Source organism: Halichoerus grypus, chromosome 5, assembly GCF_964656455.1.
Source record: "Halichoerus grypus chromosome 5, mHalGry1.hap1.1, whole genome shotgun sequence".
Lineage (NCBI taxonomy): Eukaryota > Metazoa > Chordata > Mammalia > Carnivora > Phocidae > Halichoerus > Halichoerus grypus.
Window position 1 is genome coordinate 127,001,289 of NC_135716.1, and position 27,927 is coordinate 127,029,215.

Here is a 27,927-nt window from a genome sequence, read left to right on the forward strand (position 1 = left end):
AGACTTGGATTTGAATCCTGGTTTTTCCACTTAGGAGCTATTGTAGAGTTCAAGCAAAATAATTAGGTCCTCTGTGTCTTAGCTTGGATAGCTGTGAAATGGAGGAGAAAACCTTCCTCACAGAACAGAGAGGAGGATTAAATGAGATAATGAACAGTTAGTAAGTTCTCATAAAAGGCTAAGGAGAGCATTGAGTAAGTGGTCAAAAAAAAGACTACCACTTTGACAAGATTTAAAAAATCTATTTCCTTCATTTATACACCGAATGTTTGTTGAACATTACTGTTTGCTTCTGAGGAGACTGAGGAATAAAATCCATGTACCACATGAACTAGAGGCGCTCACGTTCAAGTAGAAGAGACAACCATCTGCCATTTTTTCTTTCTTAACATATATTGCATTATTTGTTTCAGAGGTACAGATCTGAGATTCAACAGTCTTGCACAATTCACAGCGCTTACCAGAACACATACCCTCCCCAGTGTCCATCACCCAGTCACCCCATCCCTCCCACCCCACCCTCCACTCCAGCAACCCTCAGTTTGTTTCCTGAGATTAAGAATTCCTCATATCAGTGAGGTCATATGATACATGTCTTTCTCTGTTTGACTTATTTCGCTCAGCATAATACCCTCCAGTTCCATCCATGTCGTCTAGAGGGGAGGAGGGTGGGAGGATGGGTTAGCCTGGTGATGGGTATTGAGGAGGGCACGTTCTGCATGGAGCACTGGGTGTTATGCACAAACAATGAATCATGGAACACTACATCTAAAACTAATGATGTAATGTATGGGGATTAACATAACAATAAAAAAAATTAAAAAAAAAAAAGAAGAGACAACCATCTGCCAGCAAGGGCAGTCGTGCAGAGTGGGGGTGTAAAACAGAGGTACGCCCAGGGAGAGCGGGGCCCCAGACATGGGAGTCATCAGCACACCTGGGGACGTCAGAGAAGGTGGTGTGCAAGCTAAGTGTTGAAAGATGCATAGAAGTTTGTCCAGTGGTTAAGGGAAGGAGTATGTTCCCATGCACAGGATGGTTCAAGATTTGGCTTTGCTAGAGGTTAGGGTAGCAGAGGGGGAGAAAGTGGTCACAGTGGGACTGATGAGGGATGCAGGGGTCCAGTGATGAGGGACCTTGAATATCAAGTGAAGGAAACCGGACTCTGACATGCTCAGTGGGTCTTTATGATGTGTGGGAAAGCAGAATGCCTGTAAGTGTTTGAGCTAGAATGGAGATCCGTGGAGGGCTCAGTCACCATGGATGTGTCCAGCCTGTCCCTTACACAGGAGGAACCTGAGGCCAGAGATCAAGTCCTGCAACAAACAACCTGACAAAGTAAAACAGGATGCGGGAAAGGTCATCTAAGTCCAGTGCTTTAAGCTTCCTCCACACCAAGGGCCTCTCCTGTAAATCCAGGCTTCTTCACGGAAGCCCTGCCTTCTCTGTGCTGGATTCATACAAGGGCGATTCTAGCATGCTCCTGAGAAACTGCACCGTCCCACCTTCTGAACTTCAGACCTATGGGCACTGCCTGCTGGGAGTGGGGACCTCAGTAGGAGCAAGGATGGAGATTTTCCAAAGAGGAAATGAAGGGATTGCCATGCCTTTGAGATCAGAATCAAAATCAAAACCCCAAACAGATTGAGAAAGACCTCTTTCTTTCCCTTGAACTTGCAATCTAGGGACTGTTTTACAACTGAAAGCCCATGCATCACCATGGAGCAGCTCTGGACTTCCATGACCCGACCTGCAGCCACCACCCAGCCCTTCCTTCCCCAGGGCCTAGCAGGAAGCACACCAGCCTAAATGGGTGTGCGTGAGTGAGTGTGTGTGTGTGTGTGTGTGTGTGTGTGTGTGTTGTTTCCAGATTACAGGTGCCTGGGGAACCCGCGCCCAGGGCAACAGAGCAGGGGCCTGGGTCTCCTCCCACATTAGGACCCAGAAAAAGTGGCTGGAAGCTGAGCTGCCCTTCCAGCTTCCCCAGGCTCCGCTCCAGCAGCGCTTGGGCCTTTCCAGAACCTCCGCGCTCGCCTTCCCTCCTCCCTTAGCAACCGCGAGGCTGTGGATACCGCCAGCGGGTGGGGGCCCGGGAGGCCACGGGGCAGCTCTGGGGGCGGCGGCGGCCCAGCTCAGGTGGCCCGCGCACGGGCGACCGCATTGCGGAGCCATCCTGCGAGCGCAAGTGTCGCTGCGCCAGCGCGCACAGGGCCCCGCGCACCCGACCTCCGCACCTGCCGCGGGGTCCAAAAGGGATCCTGCAAAAATGAGCCATTCTCACCCGGCTGGGTAAGTGACAACTGGAGCTTTTCCACCCCGCGGCAGGTGGCGGCTTCAGCCAGCGGCCCCTCCTCCTCCCTCCCGCTGCGGGGGAAGGGGCGAGAGGGGGAAGAGAGAAGGAGGCTGGGGAAGAAGAAACAAATAATACGGATTCTGGGTTGCGCTGAGGATGGCAGAAATCCCAGGCTTCCTATCTCCTCCCTCCCTTTCCTCGCTTCTTTCACCGACGTTCGCCTCTTTGAAATTTTCACTCTGGAAGGATTAAAAAATGGATGTGAAAAACGCATACATTAAGCAGGGACGTTAGCTGGGATCAAAAAGATCCCATGGCGTGGGACATGTGTGTTTGAATGCAAAAGTAGAGGTCACCAAAATATGCATTCGTTTGGAGCTTTGGGAACGAGAGAGAAATTTTCACTGTGGCGTCTTGCAGAGAAACGAGGTGTGAGTTGATTTAATGTCGAGGGAGGTTCTACTGTGAGGGGTGCCCCTTATTTCAGGGTCATAGGGATCCTTAAAAGGGTTTTGACCAGGGAAGGTGGTATGATACTGAAGAGGAAGTAGAGAAGGAAGGGATTGTGTCCTTGTGTGTTTACACATGATCTCCTGTTGCTTTGGGCAGGGTGCCTCCTCAGAAGATGTATTTGGCAATTATTTAATCTATTCTAGAAAGTTAACACAGTCATTATTGGATGTTGTTTAAGAAATAAAAGGTCTTGGTCCTTTTGTTGGAAGGGAGAATATCCAATTTCCTCCCAAATTAAACAATGTAATGCATATTAGGTGGTTTTTTTATTATGATACATCTAGTAAGCAGATAATATCCTAGTTGATCTTGCAACTAATTTGAAAATGTTTTCCTTTTTAATTGGATTTATTGCACATTTTCAAGAGCAGCAGATTAGTAGAGGACAACATATTTAAGATCATTTGGAGTTTGTGATGTCTGAAATACCACATTAGTCATTGTGTTTAGGATTTATAGTCGAACTTCAAGATTTTATTTTTTAATGAATTCACTGAGTGTAATGACGTAAACAGAATGTTTGAAAAACTAGAGGTATACAAGGTGCCATGTTGGAAGTCAATTTCAGAACTTTTTTTGGAAAGCAGTGTAGCTCCAACTAAACAAGCTTCTCATTTTATCTCAAATTGAATTTAGTTTAGGTACTTTAACACTTTGATGCTGAACTCCTGTGCAATTTTAGTTAGCCGTGGGTCATGTGGGATGTAAATGGCCCTATTTTTCTGCAGCTGCTGTTTGCAGTATGTCCACATTCGGGAAAATGAATGTGTCAGTCATGGTTGTCTTCCTATGTTTTTCAAGTTTTTGGCTAAGTTAGAATCTTATTAGGCCATTTAATCATCCATTTTAAAATGTGGAAAAACCTGTAGCTGCTTATTAAATTGTGCATGATTAAGATTTCAGAAACTGAAGTGAAATTTTTCTGAAGCTCCGTTAGTTCCAAGCACATTGGAAAAAAGGAAAATTTATGATCTAGGGAGGGAGTATGCTTCATGGTACTCTTCGAGAAAGATATTAAGATGGTAACAATAATTTTGCACTAAAATTGTAAGCTCCTGGAGAGTAGGCACTATGTCTTATTAATCTTTGTGCCTCCTTTACCTAGGACCATATTCTGCGTAAAGTAAAGCTCAGTAAATGTTTATTGAATGCATGGTGTGTTCTGACACTCCCTCCAGTCTGGAGGTGGACGTATTCACATATGAAAAGCATACTAGAGCTGAACAAGTGTTTACCATGTGCCACGCTGTAAAATAATGTTTCACATGATATACCTCATTTAATTTTCCCACCCATTTCATGTGGCAGGTTCTAGTCACCCTCATTCTCACAGGGAAGGAAACTAAGGTCTGAAAATTTCGAAAGGTCTCACAGGTAGGTAGGTATCAGGGCTGGAAAGCAAAACCAGGCCGTCCAGTTTCACAGCCTGTGCACTGTGCAATTACACTGCATTGCGTCTCATGGCCAATAGCTGAGATGTATTGGAGCCCTAGATATGTAGAAATTCCTATCCAGATCAGACCAACATCTGACAAGTGATTGCTGTACATGGCTATCTAGCATTTTGATATATAATTAGAAAATTATTTTGTAGCAACGTGTATATGTGTATTTTTTTGTTTTTAGTTCATCAAAAGTAAATGAAAACAATAAATGTAAGAATAACAACTCTAAATGCCTTAGAATTCATCCAAGAACAAAATTATTCAAATTGCTGAAGTTTCTCGTCAATATAAGTAGGGATTATTTTTCTTGCCTATGCCACCATTTGGAAATAATAAAAGTTTCAGTAGCAAATAAAAGGTTTCATTAAAGCTGAGAAAGCTTTTCCATCATTGCTGAAGCAGTTTGTACTTATTACATTTTAAGGATAAATGGTAATGAAGTGCAGTGGTACAATAAAACAGAAATTTCGAATCCCTAAACTTCCACCAATCAATAAGTGATGCCCTGATGCTTTCTCTCGGTGCTTCCTTGGAGTTCCACTGCTCACTTAATTACAGCTTGAAACACTTGATGTAAAAATTGCAAAGGGCCTGTGCTGACTTAGTTCAGATAGAGTTTGGAGTAAATAAAAATGGTCTTAAAAACTTCTGCCAAAGATTATAATAGAGACTTTGAATCTGAGCTGCATTGTAATTTGGGGGAAGTCAACTATAAAACACGGCTCCTGGCACTGCCATCTCTGATGCAATTGTTTTAGAGTGGAAAATTTCAACTGATAGTCCCTCAGGTTTGCTAAATCTCACCCTGGGTTGCTCTTTCTGTGCGTGTGCACGTGTCTGTGGGTTGTACTCTAGTTCTGGAGGTGGAATGGGGATTTTATACCCCTCAGTCATGCATGAGGATGAAATGATACGGCTCTTCTAACTCCTTCAAAGGATCGTCACTGAATCCATGTGAAGTTGACTCCCTGTGTGAAAGATAAGCTTGGCTCTAAGTAGAGATAGTCACACTCATCTGTAAATTTGCTTTAAGGAATTGGAAGAATGGGGAGCCTTATGGTTTATGACAAGATAAAAATGCAGAAGATGTATGCTTGGAAAGATTGCTCCAAGGTTTAGACACTTTTTTTTTAATTTAGACTTATTATTGTATATGTTTTTAATGTAAACAAATGTTTCTGTACTGACGGAGTACAGATCTCCCTCGACTTATGAGAGGGTTACAATCCAATAAACCCATTGTAATGTAAGTCCAAAATGCGCTTAATACACGGAACCTACTGAACATCATAGCCTTGCCTACCTTAAACGTGCTCAGAACAATTACATTAGCCTATATATTTGGGCAAAATCATCTCACACAAAGCCTGTTGTATAATAAAGTGGTAAATATCTCATGCAATCTATTGAATGATATACCGAAGGTGAAAAACAGAATGACTATCTGGGTACATATAGGACAGTTTAAGTGTATCAGTTTTTTATCCTGGTGACTTAGAGCTGACTGGGAGCTACCACTGCCCAGGATCACCGGAGGCTATCATCCCCCATATTGCTAGCCTGGGAAAAGATGAGAATTCAGAATTCAAAATGGTTTCTCCTGGGTCATATTTATGTACCGTCGTAAAGTCAAAAAATCATAAGCCAAACCATTGTAAGTTGGGGACCATCTGTCTACTGAAGTGTGGTATAGAAAGAATTAACCCATCCCTAGTACTCGCTGATAACTCAGTCCTTCTTCATCAAAGGCAGGTGAAAACCGCTGGGAGTAAAACTGTCAATTTTTAGATAGTGGATATATATATATATCCAAAAGTGACAACAAATTATCAACCCACCATGTCATTTACAACTGGAGTTCTCATTGCACTTTGTCTCTGCCTTTTTTGTTTGTTTGGTTCAACAGGGTATTTTTTTAAAAAAATTGTGATATAATTAACATATAACACTAGTTTCAGGTGTACGATATAATAATTCGATATTTGTTATGTCCCGCAAAATGATCAACACAAATACTGTATGATCTCACTTATATGTGGAATCCAAAACAATAACAACAACAACAACAAATGAACTAATAGATACAGAGAACAGAACAGATTGGCGGTTGGCAGAGACGGGGCTGGGTGGAGGGAGGGTGGTGGTGAAATGAGTGAAGGGAGTCAAAAGGTACAAACTTCCAGTTGATAAATAAATCATGGCGATGTAATGCACGTCATGGTGATAATAGCTAATAAGACTATTTTTTTAAAAATTTGAATGTTGCTAAAAGAGTAAAAGTTCTTATACACACAAAATTTGTAACTGTGTGGTGATGAATGCTAACTAGATTTATTGTGGTGTCTCTGCCTTCCTAGCAAAGTGTAGTGATTTATATGGCTGTAGTAACATTCTAGTCTGTTCGTTGCTCACCACTCTCCCATCCCCAAAATTATCTTTGTCACACAGAAAATCAGACTTGAAGTCATTAAATATTTGAATTCAAATTGGGTAGTTTCTACTCCCCCTCCTGTTACATATTAACAATTTAACTTCAGGAATAAATTGTTTCTGACTAAACGAGGTGAATTGAATATGTTCATTTGCCTTGACTTCTCCGGTCATCTATTATAGAATCCGCTCTTTTTGTTATAGATGGGATGTCATCTCTTATCCCTTTGCTTAACAAACCTGTTCACATACATAGATGGGATTGGAAAGGGATTTGTTTGTACAACATCACTCAATTCTTTGAATTTCTTCAGAGTTACATTGCCAAAAATCACATAGTGATCTATCGCCAAAAAATGTTTTCAGTGATCTTTCAAATGTGATCCTTCACTTGTGCTAAAAGCAAAGGGTTGGACAGTACTTGCAATCATATTTGTTGCCCAGTCATGAAAACACTTGTTGTATTAACATCTATGCAATACTTCAGGTAGTCCTTTTACTCTTCAGATATCCATCTAAGTTCAGTGCACCCTAATAAGACACCGGGTGGTGAGAGGTGTGCCTTTCTTTTGTAAAAATGGAAAGGTGATTATAAAAGGGAAGGGGGGCATGGATCAATATGATGTGGAAGTGCATTTTCAGTCAGATCAGTTTTAGGAAAGCACAGAAGAAACTAGAGGGTCTAGAAATTAATTCCCCTAAAATGATCCTTGCCTGGGTTCCCTTAGGAAAGTCTTTAGGTATCCAAGGAATGTGCATATCCCAGTATGTACACTTCTTGTGGACACTTCTTGCGTAGAGAACAGGGTACTGTCAGATGCAGTCCACTGTGGCACCCCACTTCCTTTCTCAAAATCTCTGCTGAAGGAAGGCCTCTCTAACTGCGAGAAGTGGAGACTTCCCCAACTTATTTTGATTATTAATAACTACAAACAGTTTTTCAGGGAGATAAGAAAATAAAACTTCTGTGACCCAATTTTCAAACCCAGAATCAGCCTCAAATAATCTGGGTCTGGTTGTTTATGTATTTTCAAGACTTTAAGTTTCCAGAGATATCATTTTCGATGAAAATTTTAGATTCTGGAATATAGTACTGAAATAATCTTTTTAACTTTAATAAATAATTTTGGTACAGACCAAGAGAAGTAGTATGCAGATTGAATTATTGGATCTTTCCTGCCAATGACCTACTCAGTTCCCCCCACAAATAGTTGAAAATAGTGTAGGCTTTGGAGTGATTCCGTAAATGTCCATGGGTTTAAAATAAACTGTTTAATTAGGTGGGCGTAAAACCTGTAAAAAAGAAAAAAAATCTAGGATTCAATATTCATATAGATTTGCAAGCATCTTCGTCACCTTTCCCTAAACTTGAAGTCCCAAGTGATATATTATGCATATGATTTATATTTTTCAAAAGGAGAAGGGAAGAGGACAATCATTTGAGTCACAGTCAAAGTAAAACCCTTGGCACTACAAACAAAAATAAAAATAGTGAACTGACAGACATTTATGCTTTCAGTTAAAATAAACTATTTAAGGTAAATGTATTATATATAGTTACCTCATTAAATTAATTTTTGGTTTGAATGATCAATTACTGGTCCTGATTGCATGGAATAAGACTTGGGCAATGCCCTCAAAGGGGACTTACTTGAGTGTATAGACACTGCATTTTGATTTTTCTTTAGTTCCTTGCTTTGGCCTACCTCTGTGGTTCTGAAACTTATGCATACAAAGAATTACTGAGTGGTGCAGCATACACAAAACCATGACTATCGTACTTTATGGATTAAGCTCATGATTTTTAAGAATATTTTTTACCATATAAAACATTTGCATCTTGTGCTAACTAAAAAAGTCAACCCAAATGTTAGGTAGGATTCCACTATACCTCTGGCTTCTAACTTATCAGAAGCCATTTGGTTTTTTTACTAGCTAGAAGCTCTAAATAACTCTCCTCTTCCAAGAATTCCAATTAGGGAACACATCCTTCATTGACAACATCATTGCTGCAGGTTGTTATATCAGAAAATATATTTGGATTAAAGTAATTCACCTGAGAGCTTGCCCTTCTGGATTAATGTCTTTCCAGAGAAAAGAGAAAAAGATATTACAAGTTCAGTAGATGCAGCTTGAAAAATCATGCCTTACTGAGATTCTGTCAATATTAGGATTAGAAGTTTTTTGAGAGTCGTTGTCAAAGCTTTGCTTTTATAGTGAGCCACAAGACACATACTTTAAAAGTGAAGAACATTTCAAAGTGTAGATATATGGGTCAGGCTTCCTTAATAACTTCTCATTCTCTTTAGGGTCTCCTCTGACCCTCACTCTTCTTGTCTCCCGATCTCTTTTATATGGTTAACTCTTTTTTGGTCTATGGGCAGATTACTGTGAGGTGCAATTTCTTCTTCTGCCCAGTGCTTTGGGGGATCTCTTTGGAGAGCTTCATTATCCTCTCCATATCCATCCAAACTACCTACCTGGATATGGTAGGATCCAGAAGTATCTGTTCCCCTTTTGGATGGATCATCAATGACCCATCTCTGTTTGCCAACGCAGATAATTTGGAATCAAAGTGTGGGTTTCTTTTTACTCAAGAAATATATTCCTTGTTTATGTCTAAATCCAAGTTACATACTTCAGTTGGTCGTCTTTTTCACTGTGCTTGTGTTATGGGCTGAATTGTACCCCCAACCAAATTCATATGTAACATGCTAACTCCCAGTGCCTCAGATGTGACTGTATTTTGAGATATGGTCTTTAAGAGGTAATTATGGTTAAATGAGGTCAATGGGGTCATTAATCTCATATGACTGGTGTCGTTATAAGAAGAGGAGGTTAGGACATAGACACACACACAGAAAGAAAACCATGTGAAGATAGAGGGGGTAGAAATGGCCATCTGTAAGCTAAAGAGAGAGGCCTGGAACAGATCTTTCCCTCATGGCTTTCAGAAGAGACCAACCCTGTTGACAACTTGATCTTGGACGTCTAGTCTCCAGAACTGTGAGACAATAAGTTTCTGTTGTTTAAGCCCCCCAGTCTGTGATACTTCGTTATGACAGCCCTCCCGCACTAATACAACCTGTTTGTCACTGCTGATGCTCTTTATTACTTGGTCCTGCAAAAGTTAAAGATGGCCTTTATGAGAAATGTAGTCATTGGAAATAAATGATTTAACAATATGAGGCTCATAAAGAGCGGAGATTGGAAGCCAAAAGTTGAAAAGGGAGATAAAACTCAAAGCAAACAGAAAGTATGATTAAAGCACTAGTGAGGAGAAGTAATTAAGATAATAAGTCAGTGGTCTCTACTGGTAAGTATTGAACTTTTCTGTTTAGTCTGATTCGTAATGAAATTACTCCCTACCTCTCAGCATCTTACACTAGTTGGGATAGAAAATTGAACATTTTAAGCTGGTGATCCATTTTTCTGTGACTGTTATTATTTTCTTATAATAGTAATAAACATTTATAAATTAATGAAAATTCTTAGGGCAAAATATTGAAACAAAGGAAAAGACAGCAGGGAACTAAACAGACAATATAAATTGCACATAGTAGTTATGAAACAGCATTAAAACCTAAGGATTTTAAATTGAATTGAATCAGTGTTTTATAGTAGCAGTTAATCTGACATTCTCTATATGCCATGGATTATAATATTTTATATTTGTGAATATTATGTGGCTCTCATATTAAGAACTTGTCTCTCTTCATAGCTTGCTCCAAGATGTTTACAATAATATTGTTTCTGTTGTTTAGATTCAAATAAAAATAATCTGCTGTAAATGAGAATAGTAGACTTGGAGGGGATCTCAAGTCTCTAGGTACTAGGTATACAAGTTATTTTTTATTTTCTTCCTTATATTTATCTGTATTTTGAAAAATTTCTACTTTGAGCAAAAAATAAAAGAAAAAAGAAAAATTGCTTGAAATCCTCCCACTAATGATCATAGTTAGGTTTTTTTGTCATTTTATTTTTTCTCCATTTTCCTATGTATTATCCTACTTTTAAAGCTATACTGACAAAGCTATATTGTTTGAAAAGCTGTTTCTAAGACAGTACTGTTTTTAAAGTTACACCAACAAGTACCAGGAGGGCAATTCCCTCATAACATTCCAGTTGTCTTCATATTTCCCTTGTAACTACAAACGTTTTGAGGGTAGAGACCATACCTCTCTACATATTTTGGTCCTTCATGTACTTCAGGACTATGCCCTGCACTTAGCTCAATAATTGCTGACATAAGTCTCCTATGTTAGTGATCATTTGTGATTAATTTCAAGAATACATTTGCTCATTCATTCAATTAATATTTACCAAGTGCGAGTATGTACTAGTTACTAAGCTACCATTTTAAGCACTTACTGTGTTCCAGAAATTCATCTGAGTTCTTGAAGAAAACCTAGTAGTGACTTTTTTTTTAAAAAAAGATTTCAAAAGTCACTGAACGTCATTGAGTTTTGCTGTCCAAGGGCAGCAGGGTAATTATATCAGTTAAGAATACATTCAACTGGAAGTAACAGAAAACCAAACGAACAGTGCCTTAAACCATAACAACATTTATTATTTATTTCACAAGTAGTCTGGAGGTAGGTGATTCAATTTTGTTTTGTAATATCAGGACTTGGGTCCTTACCTGTACAATTTTCTTGGTCTTTTCCTTATGGTAGCAAGACGATTACCCTAGATCCAGTCATTATATTTTTATAAAAGCATCCGAAACAGAAAGGAAAAAGATGGCTGAAAGAAGGAATTTTTAAAAAGATTTTATTTGTCAGAGAGACAGAGAGAGAGAGAGAACAAGTGGGGGGGAGGAGGACAGGCAGAGGGAGAAGAAGGCTCCCAGCTGAGCAAGGAGCCCATGCGGAACTCGATCCCAGGACCCTGGGATCATGACCTGAGCCGAAAGCAGAGGCTTAAACAACTAAGCCACACAGGCGCCCCAAGAAGAATTTTTTTAATCAAGGAGGAAAACATTTCCAGAACATTCCAGCACTTTCCTTTAATATCTCATTGACCAGAACTGCATCAGTGGGCATGCCTACCTGCAAGGGAGTGTGGGGAAGGGTGTATTGACCTTTACAAGCTCAGTGGGAGACAGACAAAGGAGAAGGGTTTGGGAATGGATTCTGGGACCAGTCCACAGTGTCCTGCAGCACAGTGTGTTAGTAGTTAGCTGTCTAGCTCCAGACTATGATCTGAGCTCAGATTTGTCACACAGCTGTTGTGTGGCCCTACATGAATTCTGCATAATCCCTCTGATTCTTGATTGTTTTTTTTTTCATCCATGTGGAAAATATGTCTGTTGTGTAGGTTGTGAGGATTAAATAAAATCCTCTAAAACATTTAGCACTGGGCCTCCCATATAGTAAGTGTTAAATATGCTAACTTAGTGCTTGGTAGCACTGGGACAGGTACTAATGTACATAAATAAGCCCGAATTTCTGTAAGAGAACTTGCACACTGAAGTCCTGAGCTAGATGTAGAGTTGGATTAATTGGACAAGGCATTCTGAAGAGATTAATTTTGGGGAAAAATTTTGGATACATATATAAAAGATACATACAGATACACTATCCGGAAACATTTAAAGAGAGTAAAAAGTACTCTGTAAGTACATGGTACAGATATCCCCTGCTTTTCCTAAGTTTGCATTAAACCACTTTTCTAAAGACCCATAGAGGACCTGTTTTTGCTAACAGAAAGAAGTCTGAAGAAGATTTTTGCCTTTAGAAATCAAGGTGAAAAGCAAAATAGGGTCTAGCATGTGTTTGCAGCGAGCCTTCAGGGAGGCAGCACACGTTCTGAGCAGCAAGAGTGGCCCCGCCAAGCACTTTCTCTGGGAACTACACTCAGCATGTCGGCATTAGCCACCACAGCTTTGAACTCTCTTGGTATCTGTGCTTTATATTGATTTAGTTTGCTCATTCATTAGCAAGATGTGTCCTAAGGTATCAGAAATGCTTACGGGAGGTTACTTCTTGGGTCTGGGAATACTCAAAAATGTTTTCATGTAATTCAATGGTGATTGCTTCTTTGCTTTACGCCATTTTGGTTTACGAAAAGACTTCACAGGAACACTCTACTTTCGGTTAGCAGGGAAACCTGTATTATCATTGTACTTGTCATTGCCTGTTATGACTTTGAATAAGTGAGAGGAGACAACATTTGCTTATTTATTGAGCTGACGTCTTCTTAGGAGCAGGCAAGGATGCTATAAAACCACGTGAAAGCTGGCCTGGCCTGAGAAATCGGTACCTCAAATTTGGTTTTGCCGTTAGGTTCCACTTATTGTCTCTTGCTCATTTTTAGAACCTCAGATACAACACTAAATATACACACTAGGTTTGTTTTGTTTTGGTTTTGGTTTTTTGGTTCTTTTTTTTAAGTGAAAGATCTTTGCCTTTAATTCTAAGTCAAATTAATTTCAGATTTATTTCTGTTCATCTTGTAAACCTTCATAAAGTGAGTTTGGATATTTCTTCCCCTTGAAATCAGTAGTCTGGAATCTCTCAAACTACCAGTAAATGGCTCTTTCACCGTAATTCATAGGGATTTATATAAGGTTATCACTGTTAAATTTTTCTTTCCTACAAATTTTTCTTTCCTCTCAGTCAAACTTGAGACTTAGAGCTTTGGCCCAGGCTGGAATCTTCCAGAATAGGAAATGGGCTTAGGGAGTGAGTGAGGCCGACCTGAGGTTGCAGTCTATGTAGAGGGGTATTGAGGTTCCAGTCCTTGGTGAAGAGATCAGCCCACAGAAGAAAAAAAGGTAAAGTCTGAAGTTTCAGGACCAAATGCAAGAGCTTGGGGCAGGAACCAGATATCCCAAAATCCTATTTCAGGCAGTAGGGGAGCTCAAGAAGCAAGCTGGGAGACAAGGTCCAAGGAAATTTAGAAACTGTCGGGGGAGTGTGGACAGAAGGTTAGAGCATTTCATAGGGGGCACAAACAAGGACTTGAAGTCTCTGAAAGTTTGGAACGGCCTGAAAATCATCTTATTTTTGTGGTTCTTCTAAATGAAAAGGAATGATATTCCACAAGGAAAATCAATGTTTCATTAAAAAAATATGAGATGAACATGCTATAGTAGAAAGAGGAATATTTTTGGGGTCAGAGAGACATAGGTTTGAATCTCAGTTGTGCCTTATGGGGACTTAGGAGAGTTAATTTCTCTGTGCCTCACTTTCCTCTTTCAAAAATTGGGGCTAATAAATACCTTCCTTGCAGGAATATTGGCACATAGTAGAGACTCAGTGAGTGGCAGCTATTGTGTGTTTGTATTGATCTTCGTGAAAAGCATATGTTGCTTAAGTCTTTTTTGTTTGTTTTTTTTTCTTGCTTAATTTTTCCAGCTTTATTGATATATAATTGACAAATAACAGTATTTAAGTTTAAGGTGTACAGTGTGATGGTTTTATATATGTATGTTTTATGAAATGATAGGTTAGTTAGCACATCCTTAAATCTTTAGCATCTAATTCTTAAAGTACATCAACTCAGTGGTAACTTCCAAAATCCATTGAGCATTTAGTATGTGATAGGTAATTTGCTAAGTTTTTAGTATGACTCATTTAATGCTCTAAATGACTTTAGAAAATAGCACTATTATTATTTCCATTTTCAGAGGAAAATATAAGGCACCGGGAAGTTAAGAACCTTGCCCCTCGTTGCTAATCTACTCAGTAGCTGAGATAGTTAAATAGTTAAGATTCAAACTCAGGAAATTGGACTTGAAGTGAAACTCTTAACTACCATACTCTGCCTACTCAAGACACCGCAGGAGGATATTGGTGGTAGAATAATCTAGTCATGATGTTTCCATGCTTAAAACCCTCCATGGCTATTAGAAAACTGGCCAGTCCCAGGCCCATTGGGCATACCATCTTAAAGGCCACTCCTTTGACTTTTAAACAGTTGTTCCTTTTATTAAGCCAAACTGTCCTCTCTGTACTTTCCACCATCCTTTGGGATCATCCTGCCTTCTTAGCATCTTTCACAGGTCAACCATTCACTTATCTGACCCCTATATGCTTTCTCTTCTTTAGGCTGAGCTCTTCGGACTGTAGACTATACCTTGTAGAACACAGTTCAGCTTAGTGGTTAAAGCAGAACAGTCCCTGATTTGAATTGTGGATCTGCCTTTAACTAGTTATGAGCTGCTCATCCAAGCACTCTATGCCTTAGTTTACTCTTCCGTGAAGAGGGTGGATAATAGTACTTTGCAGGGTTGTTTTGAGAATTAAAATATATAGCTCATGTTTCGTATGGAGTGTTTACTGTGTGCACTACAAGACCGTTCAGTGATCCATAAATACTAGTGATGAAAATTATTGGTTTCTAGAACTTTCCCTCCTGTCACCTTTTCTCCAAATAGCCTCCTTAATGTCCCTTGGTTTGCATACTATATTTCTATTAATGCATATTTCTTTAAGTGGCCACAGTTTATTTTTTTCTGTCCAAAGTATTGAAATTTTTAAGTCTCCAGAGAAGAGCTTAAAGGCTCAAACCTCTTCTTTTGGGAACTGTCCACCTTAGGGAGTCCCAGGCCTACTGACTTCCCATGCGCTGTTTTCCTATTGCCTCATCTGTGAACACTGCAAAACTATCTCGCCAGCAGTCAGCACAGTTGGAGACTAGTTTTGTTTTTACTAGTCACTTCAAACCATCATATTAAGGCTATAAATAAAATAATATTATGGTTCTCATCTGTCTACATCATTGGGATAAGCTGAGAGAAATTGTAAATCAATATTTAGCATAATTGCTAAGATCTGGCAGGTTTGGATACAAATAAAAAGAATGAAGAATGTAATATAAAATCATTTATATAATATTAGTTCAATCACCCTCTATAAAGTGGCAGGCAGCAGAGACTCATGGGCTAATTTTAGTTGGCAAAGAATTTTCTCATAAAGGGTTGGAAAATAATTGACCCTTATGTCAATTACTCTTCTGTATTGGTCTTTCTTCACGTTTCCTCAAAAGGTTTTTCTTTTTTCCTGCCTCCCGAGGAACTTTTTTTCAATGCAATTTTGTATCACACTGCAAAAGCATTTATTTGACAAAAACAAAACAACAAAACTAACATTGTCAGCATGATCCTCCACACTGAGCGCTCTGAATTTTTTTAAAAAAGCCAAAATATGTAAAGCATGCTTTTGAACCTCTTTTGGCATAAACTACTTTCAGTTATTATCCTGAAGCAGAAGAGAGGTTATGATCCTTACACATGGATTTTTTTAAAAGGATATATATCAAGGAATTGGACCAGTATATTTTGTTTACATTAACTGATTTATAATCTCATTCATTCGACAAATATTGGTGAAGTGTTTACTGTAGATATGGCACCACCGTACAGCTTGTGGGAGGGATACACGGAGGGATCTTATATGAATCTAAAGGGAGTGATCAAACATGATGAAAGAAATTCTGGTGCAAGGTAGCGAGACAAGGGCCCAAGGAAAGGGAAAGGTACAATTCTATGGGAATTCCTGTGACATTCTGGCATCTTCTTTTTGAGTCCTTGGATCTGAGTTTACTGATGAGCTTTGCCTACTTTTATAACCTCAGTGTCCTGAATGTAAAATGAGAGAGTTGATTAGACCTCATGTGGTCATTTCTATAATCCCGTGGATCCAGGGAAATACATTTCCAGACCAGTAAACTTAGATCATCCACTTCAGGAAGCAGTCACAGCATTTGACTTCATGGTGACAATTGCAAAAAAGAAAATTGAATTCACCAGGGTCATGCATCTTGTAAGGGGTAGAATTAGGATTTGACCTCAAGCCTTCTAGCCCCAAATCTCATCCTTTTCTATCTTATCAAATTTACTGTGGGCTGAAGTATTTGATATAGATTTATTTGCCTTAAATAACTACAGGAAAATCATTGCACCTATTAGGAGTTAAGGTGTCTATTCTTAAATTTTCTCACTCTTAAATGACAGATGTGCAGTTTTCAGTGATGGGAAGGTACATAGTTTATTTTTTCTTTATTTTTCTGGTTATTTGTGCTGCTCTCAGTTATTTTATTTGGAGAAGTTGTTCCCATTTAGATTTTATTAACTTCTTTGCTAAGAATCTTGCTGAGATTCAAAATCTTACTTTTAGTTGGTTGACTTGAGTATGATGAGTTTCCTCATAGAGCTGAAATTCTGTGGATTCTTACAAATCTTTTTGATGGACAGTGAGAAAGGCATGTAAGTCAGGAGGTAGAGCTCCATTGCTTGTGAATTGTAACATAATGGCAATCAAACCACAATATCCTATGATTTGTTTAACTTGCTTTCCTAATACAAGGACTTGATAAGTGAGTTGCAGAAACATTTCATCTGGTTGTCATTGCTTGGCAGTGGAGGTTTGATGTAGGCCCTCCTTGAACACTGTCAAACTCTACAAATTGCAGATTTAGTGACCTCTGAAATGCAAAGCACCTCTCGATTAGGCTCTTCATCTTCAGTAATAAAACTGTGCTCATTCACCTAAGTCTCATTTGATTTTGTTGAGCATAAAATGATGTAATCAGTTTTCCAGATTGGTAGCTGAGTTGAACCTTTCCATTTGTGGCAATGTAAAGAGATATCGTGCATAAAATTTCTTGATTGAAATGCTACTGAAAATGTCAATGTATTTGCTAGAGTCCTCATGTTCTTTTTGTTGGGGATAGGAGATGGTTGAATGGATATATGAGCCCCTTTGGTCAAATACTGCATATAGAAGATGAATTTCTGGATAAAACTATGTAAGGCATACTTCTGTAGGTTGACTCATATAATCAATCAATTTTATTTAATAGCTCCTGTGATGTATCTTGCTACTTACTTTTGAAATTAGTTAGTGGTGTGCTGGTAAACTGGCTTTTCAGAAAGAAAAAAAGCCCTGATTCATAGTGTTTGTTAATTTCTGTAGTGTAAATACTCCCACAATGGCCAATTTCAAGCTAACAATGGCTTGCAAAACTCCTGAAAATTTTAACAGTTATCTCATCAGAGCCAATGGGAGTCTGCTCCAACACTCCACAGTTATTACTTTTAAAATATAGTTTTGTATGCTTTCTAATTGTCTTATGTGGAAAATCTTTCTCTCTAACCTCATTTTGAGGCTTTTAATGGTAGGGAACCTGCCATATTCTTTCCTCTTCCCCAGATTTATCTATGTATGTGCAGTAATTAAGCATGTGTAGGAACCTATTACATCAATACTAAGATGATTTTTTCACATTTTAACATTACTAAATTCATCTGTGCTTACATCAGTGTCATGCTGTAGTGTATTGGCAAAATTTTCTTCTTTCTTAGTGTTTCATAAAATCATTATTTGAATTTAATGAAATATGTTCAGTGCTGACTAATCCCTGGCAACCATCATTCAGTATTTCTATTAGTTCATTTAAAAAAAAAATCCACATAAAAGTGAGATTGCATGGTATTTGTCTTTCTTCTGACTTATTTAACTTAGCATAATGCCCTAAAATCTATCCATGTTATTGTCATGTTTCACAAGAGTGCAATTACATCCTGTGGGCGAATCTGTCTTTTCACATATTACATTCACCTAAAGAAGTTATCTCTCGGAGAGCCTGGGTGACTCAGTCGTTGAGTGTCTGCCTTCAGCTCGGGTCATGGTCCTGGGGTTCTGGGATCGAGCCCCGCATCGGGCTCTCTGCTCAGCGGGAGGCCTGCTTCTCCCTCTCCCACTCCCCGTGCTTGTGTTCCCTCTCTTGCTGTCTCTCTCTCTCTCTCTCTCTGTCAAATAAATAAATAAAATCTTAAAAAAAAAAAAAGAAGTTATCTCTCTGTTGTTATCCTTATGAGAAAAATCTATTGTTTGAATATATTGGTTCCTCAGTGTACCTCCTGTTCTTTTGTCTTACTGCTCACATTTGGCACATCAAAGCTTAGGCTCCAATTTATTTTGTATATCCTGGTATGGTGTCAAGAACTACTTTCCTCCATCTGGGAAGTGTCCCTTTTGAAAGTGAGGATCACTGGCATGATTGAACATGGTCATTGGACAATATATATTACTACCATAACATTCAACATCCAGTGTTTCTGCTCCCTGGCATCTGGCATATAAGAAAAGCCTTGTGATAGGCAGAATAATGGCCCCTCAAAGAAGTCCGTCCATGTCTTAGTCCTCAGAACATGTGAATATGTTAATTTACATGGCAAGAGGAAATTAAGTTTGCACATGGAATTAAGGTTGCTAATCAGCTGACCCTAAAATAAAATGGGGGGAACCTCTAGAATGTGGAAAAGATCCTTCCTTAGAGTCTCCAGAAAGAATGTAGCCCTGATGACACCTTGAATTTAGTCTAGTGAGACCCATTTGGAACTTCTGACCCTCAGAAGTATAAGACAATAAATTTGTGTTAAGTACTAATGTGTGGTACTTTGGTACAGCAACAATAATAAACTAGTGCAAGCTTCATTAATTCAGACGGGCAAAGTCACAATTTGATCTAAATAAAACTGGCTGTGTCAAAATTATTCTTTATGTTCTCTCTGAACAAGTTTGCTAAGGAAATTTGTATCATAAAGCAGATTGCAGAAATATGTATTAGAGAATAAGATAATTTAAAGATTTCAGAATATTGTTTTTATGCTAATGAAATGGCTAATTACAAATGGAAGTATGTATTTGTTAATTTTGTCTACAAGTATTTTCATTTAAATTTTTTCTATTTCTGTACTGGGGAATTTATGGAATTAGATTTTCCTGTGAATATTTCATGATTCTTATTTTTCTGTCATCATACTTAGCATCCTGGTCCCCACCTTAGCAAGCCCTGGTGAGTGGTGTTTCACTGTGATTTGGCAAATATTATCAGGAACAAGTTTTGGGTTGTGTGATCTTTAGCAAGTGACTTAAACTAAGGCTTGTTTTCCTTATCCACAAAATGGACACAAGTATGCCTTCTGTTACGGACCACATGCTTGTGTCCTCCTTAGATTCATATGTTGAAACCACAATCCCCAGTACAATGATATTTGGAGCTGGTGCTTTTGGGAGATAGGTGATGAGGATGGAGCCCTCATGATGGGATCGGTGCCCTTATAAGAAGAGATGAAAGAGAGCTTGCCTTTCTGTCTGCTCTGTGCCACGTGAGAATACAAAGGAAAGATGGGTGTTCATCAGCCAGGAAGAGGGCCTCACTGAGAGCCTGACCATGCCGGCACGTCCACCTCAGACTTCCAGCCCCCAGAACTGCGAGAAATAAGTAGCTGTTGTTTAAGCCACTCAGTCCATTTTGTGACAGAGCCTCAACAGACTAAGATAGAAATTGGTACCGAGACGTGGAATGCTGCTATAGCAAATACGTAAAAATGTGGAAGCAGGTTTGGAACTGGTAATGGGGTAGTGACTGGAAAAGTTTTGAGGTTCAAAAGCTTTTTTCCAGCTTTATTGAGCTAGAATTGGCATATAGCATTGTGTAAGTTTAAGGTGTACGACGTGATGATTTGATATATGTTTATATTGCAAAATGATTACCACAATAAGGTTCCTTAACACATTCATCACCTCACATAATTGCTTTTTTTTAAGATCTAGTTTCTTAGCAACTTCCAAGTATATAATACAACATTGTTAACTATAGTCACCATGCTGTATATTAGGTCCGCAGAACTTATTCATCTTCTAACTGGAAATTTGTACCCTGTCACCAACATTTCTTCATTTCTCCTGCCTTCAATCCCTGGCAACCATCCTTCAGTATTTCTATTAGTTCATTAAAAAAAAATCCACATAAAAGTGAGATTGCCTGGTATTTGTCTTTCTTCTGACTTATTTAACTTAGTATAATGCCCTAAAATCTATCCATGTTATTGCAATTGGCAGGATTTCCTTTCTTTAATGCTGAATAATATTCCATTGCATATATATTCACCACATTTTCTTTATCCATTTATCCATTGATGGACACAGATTGTTTCCGTGGCTTGGCTATTATGAATAATGCTGCAGTGAACATGGGGCTGCACATATCTCTTCAAGATCATGATTTCATTTCTTTTGGATATATTTCCAGAAGTGGGATTGCCTGAATTCTATTTTTAGTTTTTTGAGAAACCTCCATATTGTTTTCCATAGTGGCTGCACCAATTTACACTCCCACCAGTAGCACACAAGAGATCCCTCTTCTCCACATTCTCACCAATACTTCCTCTTACCTTTTTGAGAATAGCCATCTTAACAGATGTGAGGTGATATCTCATTGTGGTTTTGATTTTCATTTCCCTGATGATTAGTTGAATATCCCTTCACATACCTGTTGGCCATTTGTATGCTTTTTGGGAAAAAAAATGTATATTCAGGTCTGCTCATTTTTAATTGGATTATTGTTATTGTTATTATTGTTTGCTATTGAGTTGTATGAGTTCCTTATATACTTTGGATATTAACCCCATATCAGACATATGGTTTGCAAATATTTTCTTGTGAAGGGATTTTCCTGTGATTCTGGTGAGAGCTCAAAAAAGAAAAGGGAGCTGGAGAGAAAGCTTCCTTCGTCTTAGAGAACACATAAATAATTATGGACAGAACATTGGTAGAAATACGGATGGTGAAGGCCATTCCGATGAGGTCTGAGATGGAAATGAGAAACAAGTTATTGGAAACCGGAGGAAGAGCGATCCTTGTTATAAAGTGGCAAAGAACTTGGCCGCGTTGTATTCACGTTCTAGTGTTTTGTGGAAGGTAGAACAGTCGAGGTATAGTTAAGTCACTTGCTCTCAGATATGGAGCCAGTAATGCTGAAGCCAGGATTGAACTGCAGCTGGAGTCTTAACCACTACATCCCTCTCTCCCACCAAGGGTAGACAGTGTGGGGACGGGCAGTTCTGGGAGAGGGGTTAGGTTCAAGAATGCTGAGGCCAGAAGAAATTCTTCTATCACTGTGATCATGAAGAAGTGTTACCTTAATCAGGCTTTTCTATGACTGCCTCACATTAAATGATAATCTTGTTTTAGAGCTTTTCCATTTTAGGAAGATGGAAGAGCTGTAATAGCTTTCATTCCAGGGGCCTAAAAAAAATCAAATGAGACTGTGTATGTGGAGGTGCTTTGTAATCTGCTAATGGGATGGGGATAATATACTTCTTGCCCAGCTTACAGCACAGTATCTGACATGGAGACACTTAAAACACTCATTATCTATTTGTGAATGAATCAGCCTATGACACAGGAAGAAATGAAGTACGCCCACATGCTCACACACACACACACACACACACACACACACACACACACACTGTATGTACACTAGATTGGGAACTCTGTGGGTGCAGTGTCTGTGCCCTCTCTGAATCCCCAGCATCTTACGGAATGCCCTGAAAGGAGTCAGTGCTCAGTAAATGCTTGTGATTAATAATATTATAGTGCTTGTCTTTTCAGATGGGGTTTTTATGGGATAGCTTCTCTTTGGGGGCAGATGGAGGGATTGATAGGAATCACCGACTTTATTACTTCAGAGCCCCATTTAGATATTCTACACAGTGGGAGGCAGGGGTCCGAGGGTTAAGTGTTGAAGGACTGCAGCTGGGAAGGCAGCACTCCCAGGGACTCAGCAGCCTGCTCCTCCAGGCCCTCCGCACGGCAGGAATGTGGGGTGTGTATCACAGTGGAGGAAACAGGACCCATCATAGAGACAGGGTTGCTTTGTTTCCTGGGGGGCTCTCTTCCCTGGTGCATTGAGCCAGATAGTGGGTTGTTCTCCACCCAGTGGCCAGAGGGTGGGTAAGTAGTCTTGTCCATCAGATAACGAAGCCAATGAGTTAGGCCTGTTTTGGCATTTAGCTGTGGGACTTGGTGTGAACAGCATGGCCTTTGAATGATAGGGTCACAGTGGCCTGGTAATTGCTGTGATCAGTGCAGTTGTTGATCCTAGGGACCGCAGCAGGGGAGGATCATGGGACTGGGTAGCAGGACCAGAAGTCCAGCTTTGACCAGAGATGCAGAGTGACTTACAAAGGGAGTGGAGTGCTGCAGGTGCGACGCAATCACCAACACAATCACCAAGTTCAGGTGAGGTGACCTCATCTGGCCCAGGGCTCTGCTGAGTGCAAGAAAGAAAAGAAAAGGGTGTGTGTGTTGGGGAAACAGTGGCAGTGAATGGAGAGGACAAAGGCAGAAACATCAGAAAAGCTCTACTAATCTAAATTTGTGGCCAGGTCAGTAAAGCTCTTGTAATTGAGCAAGTGCAAAGGGAGGCTACCAACCCATACCAAGCACACAGGAAGAGAAGCAGAACAGAGAGCATCAGACAGACCACGGTTGTGGCTGAGACCCACGATTACTACCATCTCCCTGTGGAGGAGGCCTCATGGTCAGAACGAGGGTGACATTTATATGTATACAATAGAAATGTTTGCACTGACTGCTAATGTAGTCCCATCAGGCTCCTGTAACAGAATACCATTGACGGGGTGGCTTAAACAACAGAAATTTATTTCTCACAGTTCTGGAGGCTGGGAAGTCCAATATCAAGGTGCCAGCAGATTCAGTGTCTTGAAGGCCGCTTCCTGGTTCATACATGGCTGTTTTCTAGCTATATCCTCATATGGTGAAAGGGTCAGGGGAGCTCTCTGGGGTCTCTTTTATAAGGGCACTAATCTCATTCATGAGGGCTCCTCCCTCTGACCCTATCACCTCCTGAAGCCCCCACCTCCTAATACCATCACACTGGGGTTAGGATTTTAACATACGAATTTTGGGGGGAAACAAACATTCACTCCATAACAACTGTTTTACTAATTCTGTATATAACTTACTCTAGTACAATTTCTTGTTATCAAACAGTTTGTTAATCTAAAGTTTCAGTTAAAAAAATTAGGCACTGCTGAAAAAGGAATTACTGACCCCGGATGGACCCAGCTAGTTATTTTTCAGCGTTTCCACCAAGGCCAGGTATATGATATCATGGAAAGAGTTGCTTTACAAATAGCATCCCAACCAGGGACTTTCAATCTTTCCTAAACAGGGAAAGGTGAGAAAGCTGACGTGTTCAAAGGTTTCAACTCCACCGGACCTTTCGGTAAGACTGCAGGTACTTCGTGGACATCGTGGACACATACTCATTTAGTACGAGCCTGGGGGAGCAGAATTAGGATGAGGTGGTGCCAAAGCTGGCTAAGCATTATTCTTAGGACCTAAATATTGAAAAAGTTACAAATTCTGAATGAAATAAGGGGATTATTTTCAGCCAGTAGGGAAGTTAATGTTACCCTAACTTTTTGACCCTATTTCATTTAATCAGGGTTTTAGCACTCACAGCTATTCCAAAACTATTGATTTTTTTTTAAAACTTGAGCCTGAAAAACAGACAAAAGACTATAGATGATATCTGTCTAATGATTTATCTTAAGAATCTGTGAACTGTGGAATCATGATTGTTAGGACCGAGAGACACCTGCTCACCTTTCTGAAATGAGTTGCTGAAAAGATATTCTGAGATTCAGAAAGGGTAAGGGATACAGTGTTGACCTTTTGGAGACAGGAAACCTTTGATGAACTATAGGACACCAAGACAGTTCATTTAAAAGATGGTTTCAAAGCATTATCTGGGGCTGGTTTCGTATGTGCATTACTGAAGCCCTTGGGTTGTCTTTTTACATAAACCCCGTGAAATAATGGCTTCTCATGTGGCATCTTGGCTTCTGGGCTTTGTAACTGCTTTCAGTGTCTTCTGTGGACAAAATTAAACTTTCCTTACCATTTGACAGCATATAACTTTCCTAGATGGGTGTTAAGGAGAAAAGAGACAGGAAAAGGTCACCGATACCATCTCCATGTAATTAAGGCAGCTAAATAAAATTGTCACTAATGACATTTACTTGACTCTATCATATGAGTCCCTGCTCTGGCCTCCAAATAAGTTAAGGATCAACTGCTCGTAATATGTACAGATTGTAAATCTTTGTTGCAGGTAATAGGGTATACATTTTTTTTAAGATAGCCTTATTTTAGGGCTGTGTTTAGGCTTGTGAATTCTCCCTCTTTGCCTCTTTCTCTCTACCTGTCTCTGTCTTCATCTCTCTCTCTATATATACATATGTATGTACCTACACTCACATTTATGTATATGGATGAACATACGTGCCTACCTGTATACATACATGTAAATGTGCATATGCATTTGTAAGGTAATAATAAGCAGTGGAGGGTAAGTTAAAATTTAGAAAAAAATAGCTTCAAATTTTGATTTATAGACTCAGATTGACCACCTACCAAGGTATAAGGTGTACTCAAGGAACCGATTTGTTTTCTTTTAACTCTTAAAATAAAAGACCCTAAAAATCAACAGTAATCTATGAATTTTGGGGGGGAGGGTGGGGAGTTCTGGATGTGGAATTCATGAATTGTGTGGAGATATATATATGGAAGTTAAGACTTCTAAGCTGCTGAGCTTAAACTTAGAAGTTTATACCAGCAAGAATGAGTCCCAAACAAAATTGTGTTTTCCCCTATAGAACACATCATTATTTGGGTACACAATAAATAATTCCATAGGGATACTAAGAATAACACAAGATCCTGGCCTTCCAATCTTATGTGACATGTAATGTAACTCAAGGTTTTAGGGTGGGGGAGTGGAAGGTAACACAGAGCGTCCAGTTTGCACTGGGGAAAGTTTGCTGGGAGAAGAGATGATTGTGGATCACAGGTCGTATCCACTAGCTAAGGGTCAGAGAGAGGCCTTGGCAGTAGAGGGACCGTGTGTTGTGTTCTGAAGACATGAAAGAATATGTTGAGGAAGTGCGTGTAAGTTTGCTGCTGGAATTTAGCATGAAACAGGAGGCTGAAGAGTCCAAATTTCCCATCAGGCTTCCTCTGAGAAGACTTTCCTGACAGCCGGAGTTGGTAGTCTCCTTCTCTGTGTCCCCAGGAGTTTTGCTATTTCTATTGTTGGATTTTTCACACCCAATTTAATTGTTCATGTCTGATTTCCATACTTGTCTGCAAAATAAACAATGTCAGGACTGTCTCCCAGTTCTTATCATAAAACCCGGAAAACAGTAAGTGCTCAATACCTGTTTGTTGATCTGGAGGAGTGAATGATTATGCACAGTTTGGGGATGAGAGAGTCAAGAATCACCTTGGCTATCAGGCAGCACTTCATAAAAACGTAAATGGTTTCATTTTTCTCTTCCAGATTGCTTGCAGCATATAATAGTCTTACCGACAAACACCTGACTGGATATTTTAACAACACAAGGATAAGGCGGCATCTCTTAAGATCAGGGCTGGTAAGATTTGGTTTCCTTCCTACCTGCCCTCTTGTTTCGTTAAATCCAGTAGTTCTCGCTCCCTTTTCTGGTTTTCTCTTTGAGCTAATCAGGGACATCACCCCCCTCACCCTCATTTTAGAAAAATTACTTCTTTTCCAGAGCTCTGATTTATCTTTTTGAAGCTGTGTTTCAAAAGATAGGAAGAGAGGTCACAATGACCACTAAGGCTACTTATAAATTATTGAGAAAAAACCCTAGAGCTTCCAATAGCATATTTTACTTGTTTGTTTATTCATTCATTTATTCAACACATATTTATTGAACACATCGTATGAACAAGGAGCTGTTAGGGATTAAGCATAGAGAAGACTTTACTGTCTTCAGGAAAAAATACTATTTTTAATAATCACAGAATATGGTGTGCAAGACATGAACAGTTCAAAATTTCCCCTTGAATTTTAAAAACCTGTTTCATTTCCCAGATTGTTTATTGGTAACATGAGTGTCTTTCCTTAGCTCTAAAACTATCATTTCCACAGGATTTCCATTTCTCTAAATGTATTTAATGTGAAAACCTTTTAAAAATACTACAGTTGTCCATTGAAAGAAATGGGCGTGGTTACAGAAAGTGTAAGTAACGATTTTAGCTGTTTACCTTCTTAAAACACAGTGGATTTCCTTAACTATTGTTGCCATGGTGTTGAAAGGATTATGCATTGCGTTTCTAAATTGTTGTTTATGTGCTTGGCACTCTGGTTGGGTAGATCTCAAGAGAGCTTGCTTTTTGTCTCCTGGTGCTTTGTTATCAGACAGACCTGGCTGAAACCTGGGTCTACCATTTACAAGTCGTAGACTCTTGAGCAATTCATGTACTTCACTTTCTCAGCTCCAGTTCCTTAGTTGTAAAATGAAGACAATGATACCCAGCCCTCAGGATTGTTGTGGCAATAAGAGATGTGTAATAAATGCTTGTTGCAATTATTGTGGTGACTATTAACATTACTTCTTTGGATAACAGTCTTGCGAGCTTTATGTATAAATGGGAAGGACTTTGTATTTACTCATCAACATCATTAACAAGCATTTATTGGACATTGGTTATGTGCATGACAACTCAAATAAGGAAGATTTCTCTAGAACGGTGGTTCAAATACAGTTCCTGACTCAGCAGTGTTCAGCATCATTTGGGAACTTGTTAGAAAATGCAAATTTTAGAGCCTCACCCCAGACCTATTGAGTCAGAAGCTGTGGGGCGTGGCCCACCAATCTGTTTTTTTTTCAACTTGTTTTCTGATTCTGGTGCAGGCTCAAGTTTAAGAACTCCTGCCCTGTAGGAGCTTCCAGTCTAGATGGGGAGATCAGATCTCCCAGAGGGGAAAGGACAATGACACCTGCTAACTGGGGAGGGGGCCACAGTACAGGATGTTCTCAACATTTTTTCTCTGTTGGAAACAAATGGCATGATATCCCATGGACAACACATTTCAAAGACTGTAACTGAGTTATTTGTGATTGGAAACACTTTCTAGAAGCATACCCCTTTCTTCCGTTGGGGGAAAAAAAAGATATATATATAAAAAGATCATCAGTATCCAGTCACTTGTAACACAACTCTCCTTGGTCTCTGAGCTCCAATACATTGCCACAACAGTGTTATAAAATTAGTTATCAAAATCAAGAAATATGTGGGCTTGGATCAGACCTGAAGGAGCAGGGCATAATTAAGTGGAAAGGAAGAAGATGAACAATCCAAGAAGGATAGCACCCTCTGTTTACAGAAAATACAGAAAAATACAACAAATATGCCTTAGGAAGGAGTAAGAGAAAAGAAAAAACAGAAAGTAAAGTAAATAAAAAACAGAAACTATCACTCCTGGCATTTTCAGTGATACCAATTGAAATCAGTCTGGAATATTTTATATCTGCAGCACTGCATAATCTAAAAAAAATCTGAATCAGGACAAATTAAATTACATTCTGGGTTGGAGAGTGGAAGGAGAAAA

General features: G+C 39.3%; 1 protein-coding gene across 1 annotated transcript in view; it reads left to right on the plus strand.

The window, feature by feature from the left end:
• The first annotated feature begins 1,875 nt into the window (after nucleotides 1-1,875).
• ERICH3 (glutamate rich 3) overlaps nucleotides 1,876-27,927 on the plus strand; it is a 99,280-nt gene continuing 73,228 nt past the window's right edge. Inside the window, exons 1-2 of the mRNA XM_036092735.2 lie at nucleotides 1,876-2,289; nucleotides 25,849-25,942. Coding sequence (XP_035948628.2) covers nucleotides 2,267-2,289; nucleotides 25,849-25,942 — 117 coding nt within the window. The 5' untranslated portion in view covers nucleotides 1,876-2,266. The remainder of the gene's footprint in view (nucleotides 2,290-25,848; nucleotides 25,943-27,927) is intronic.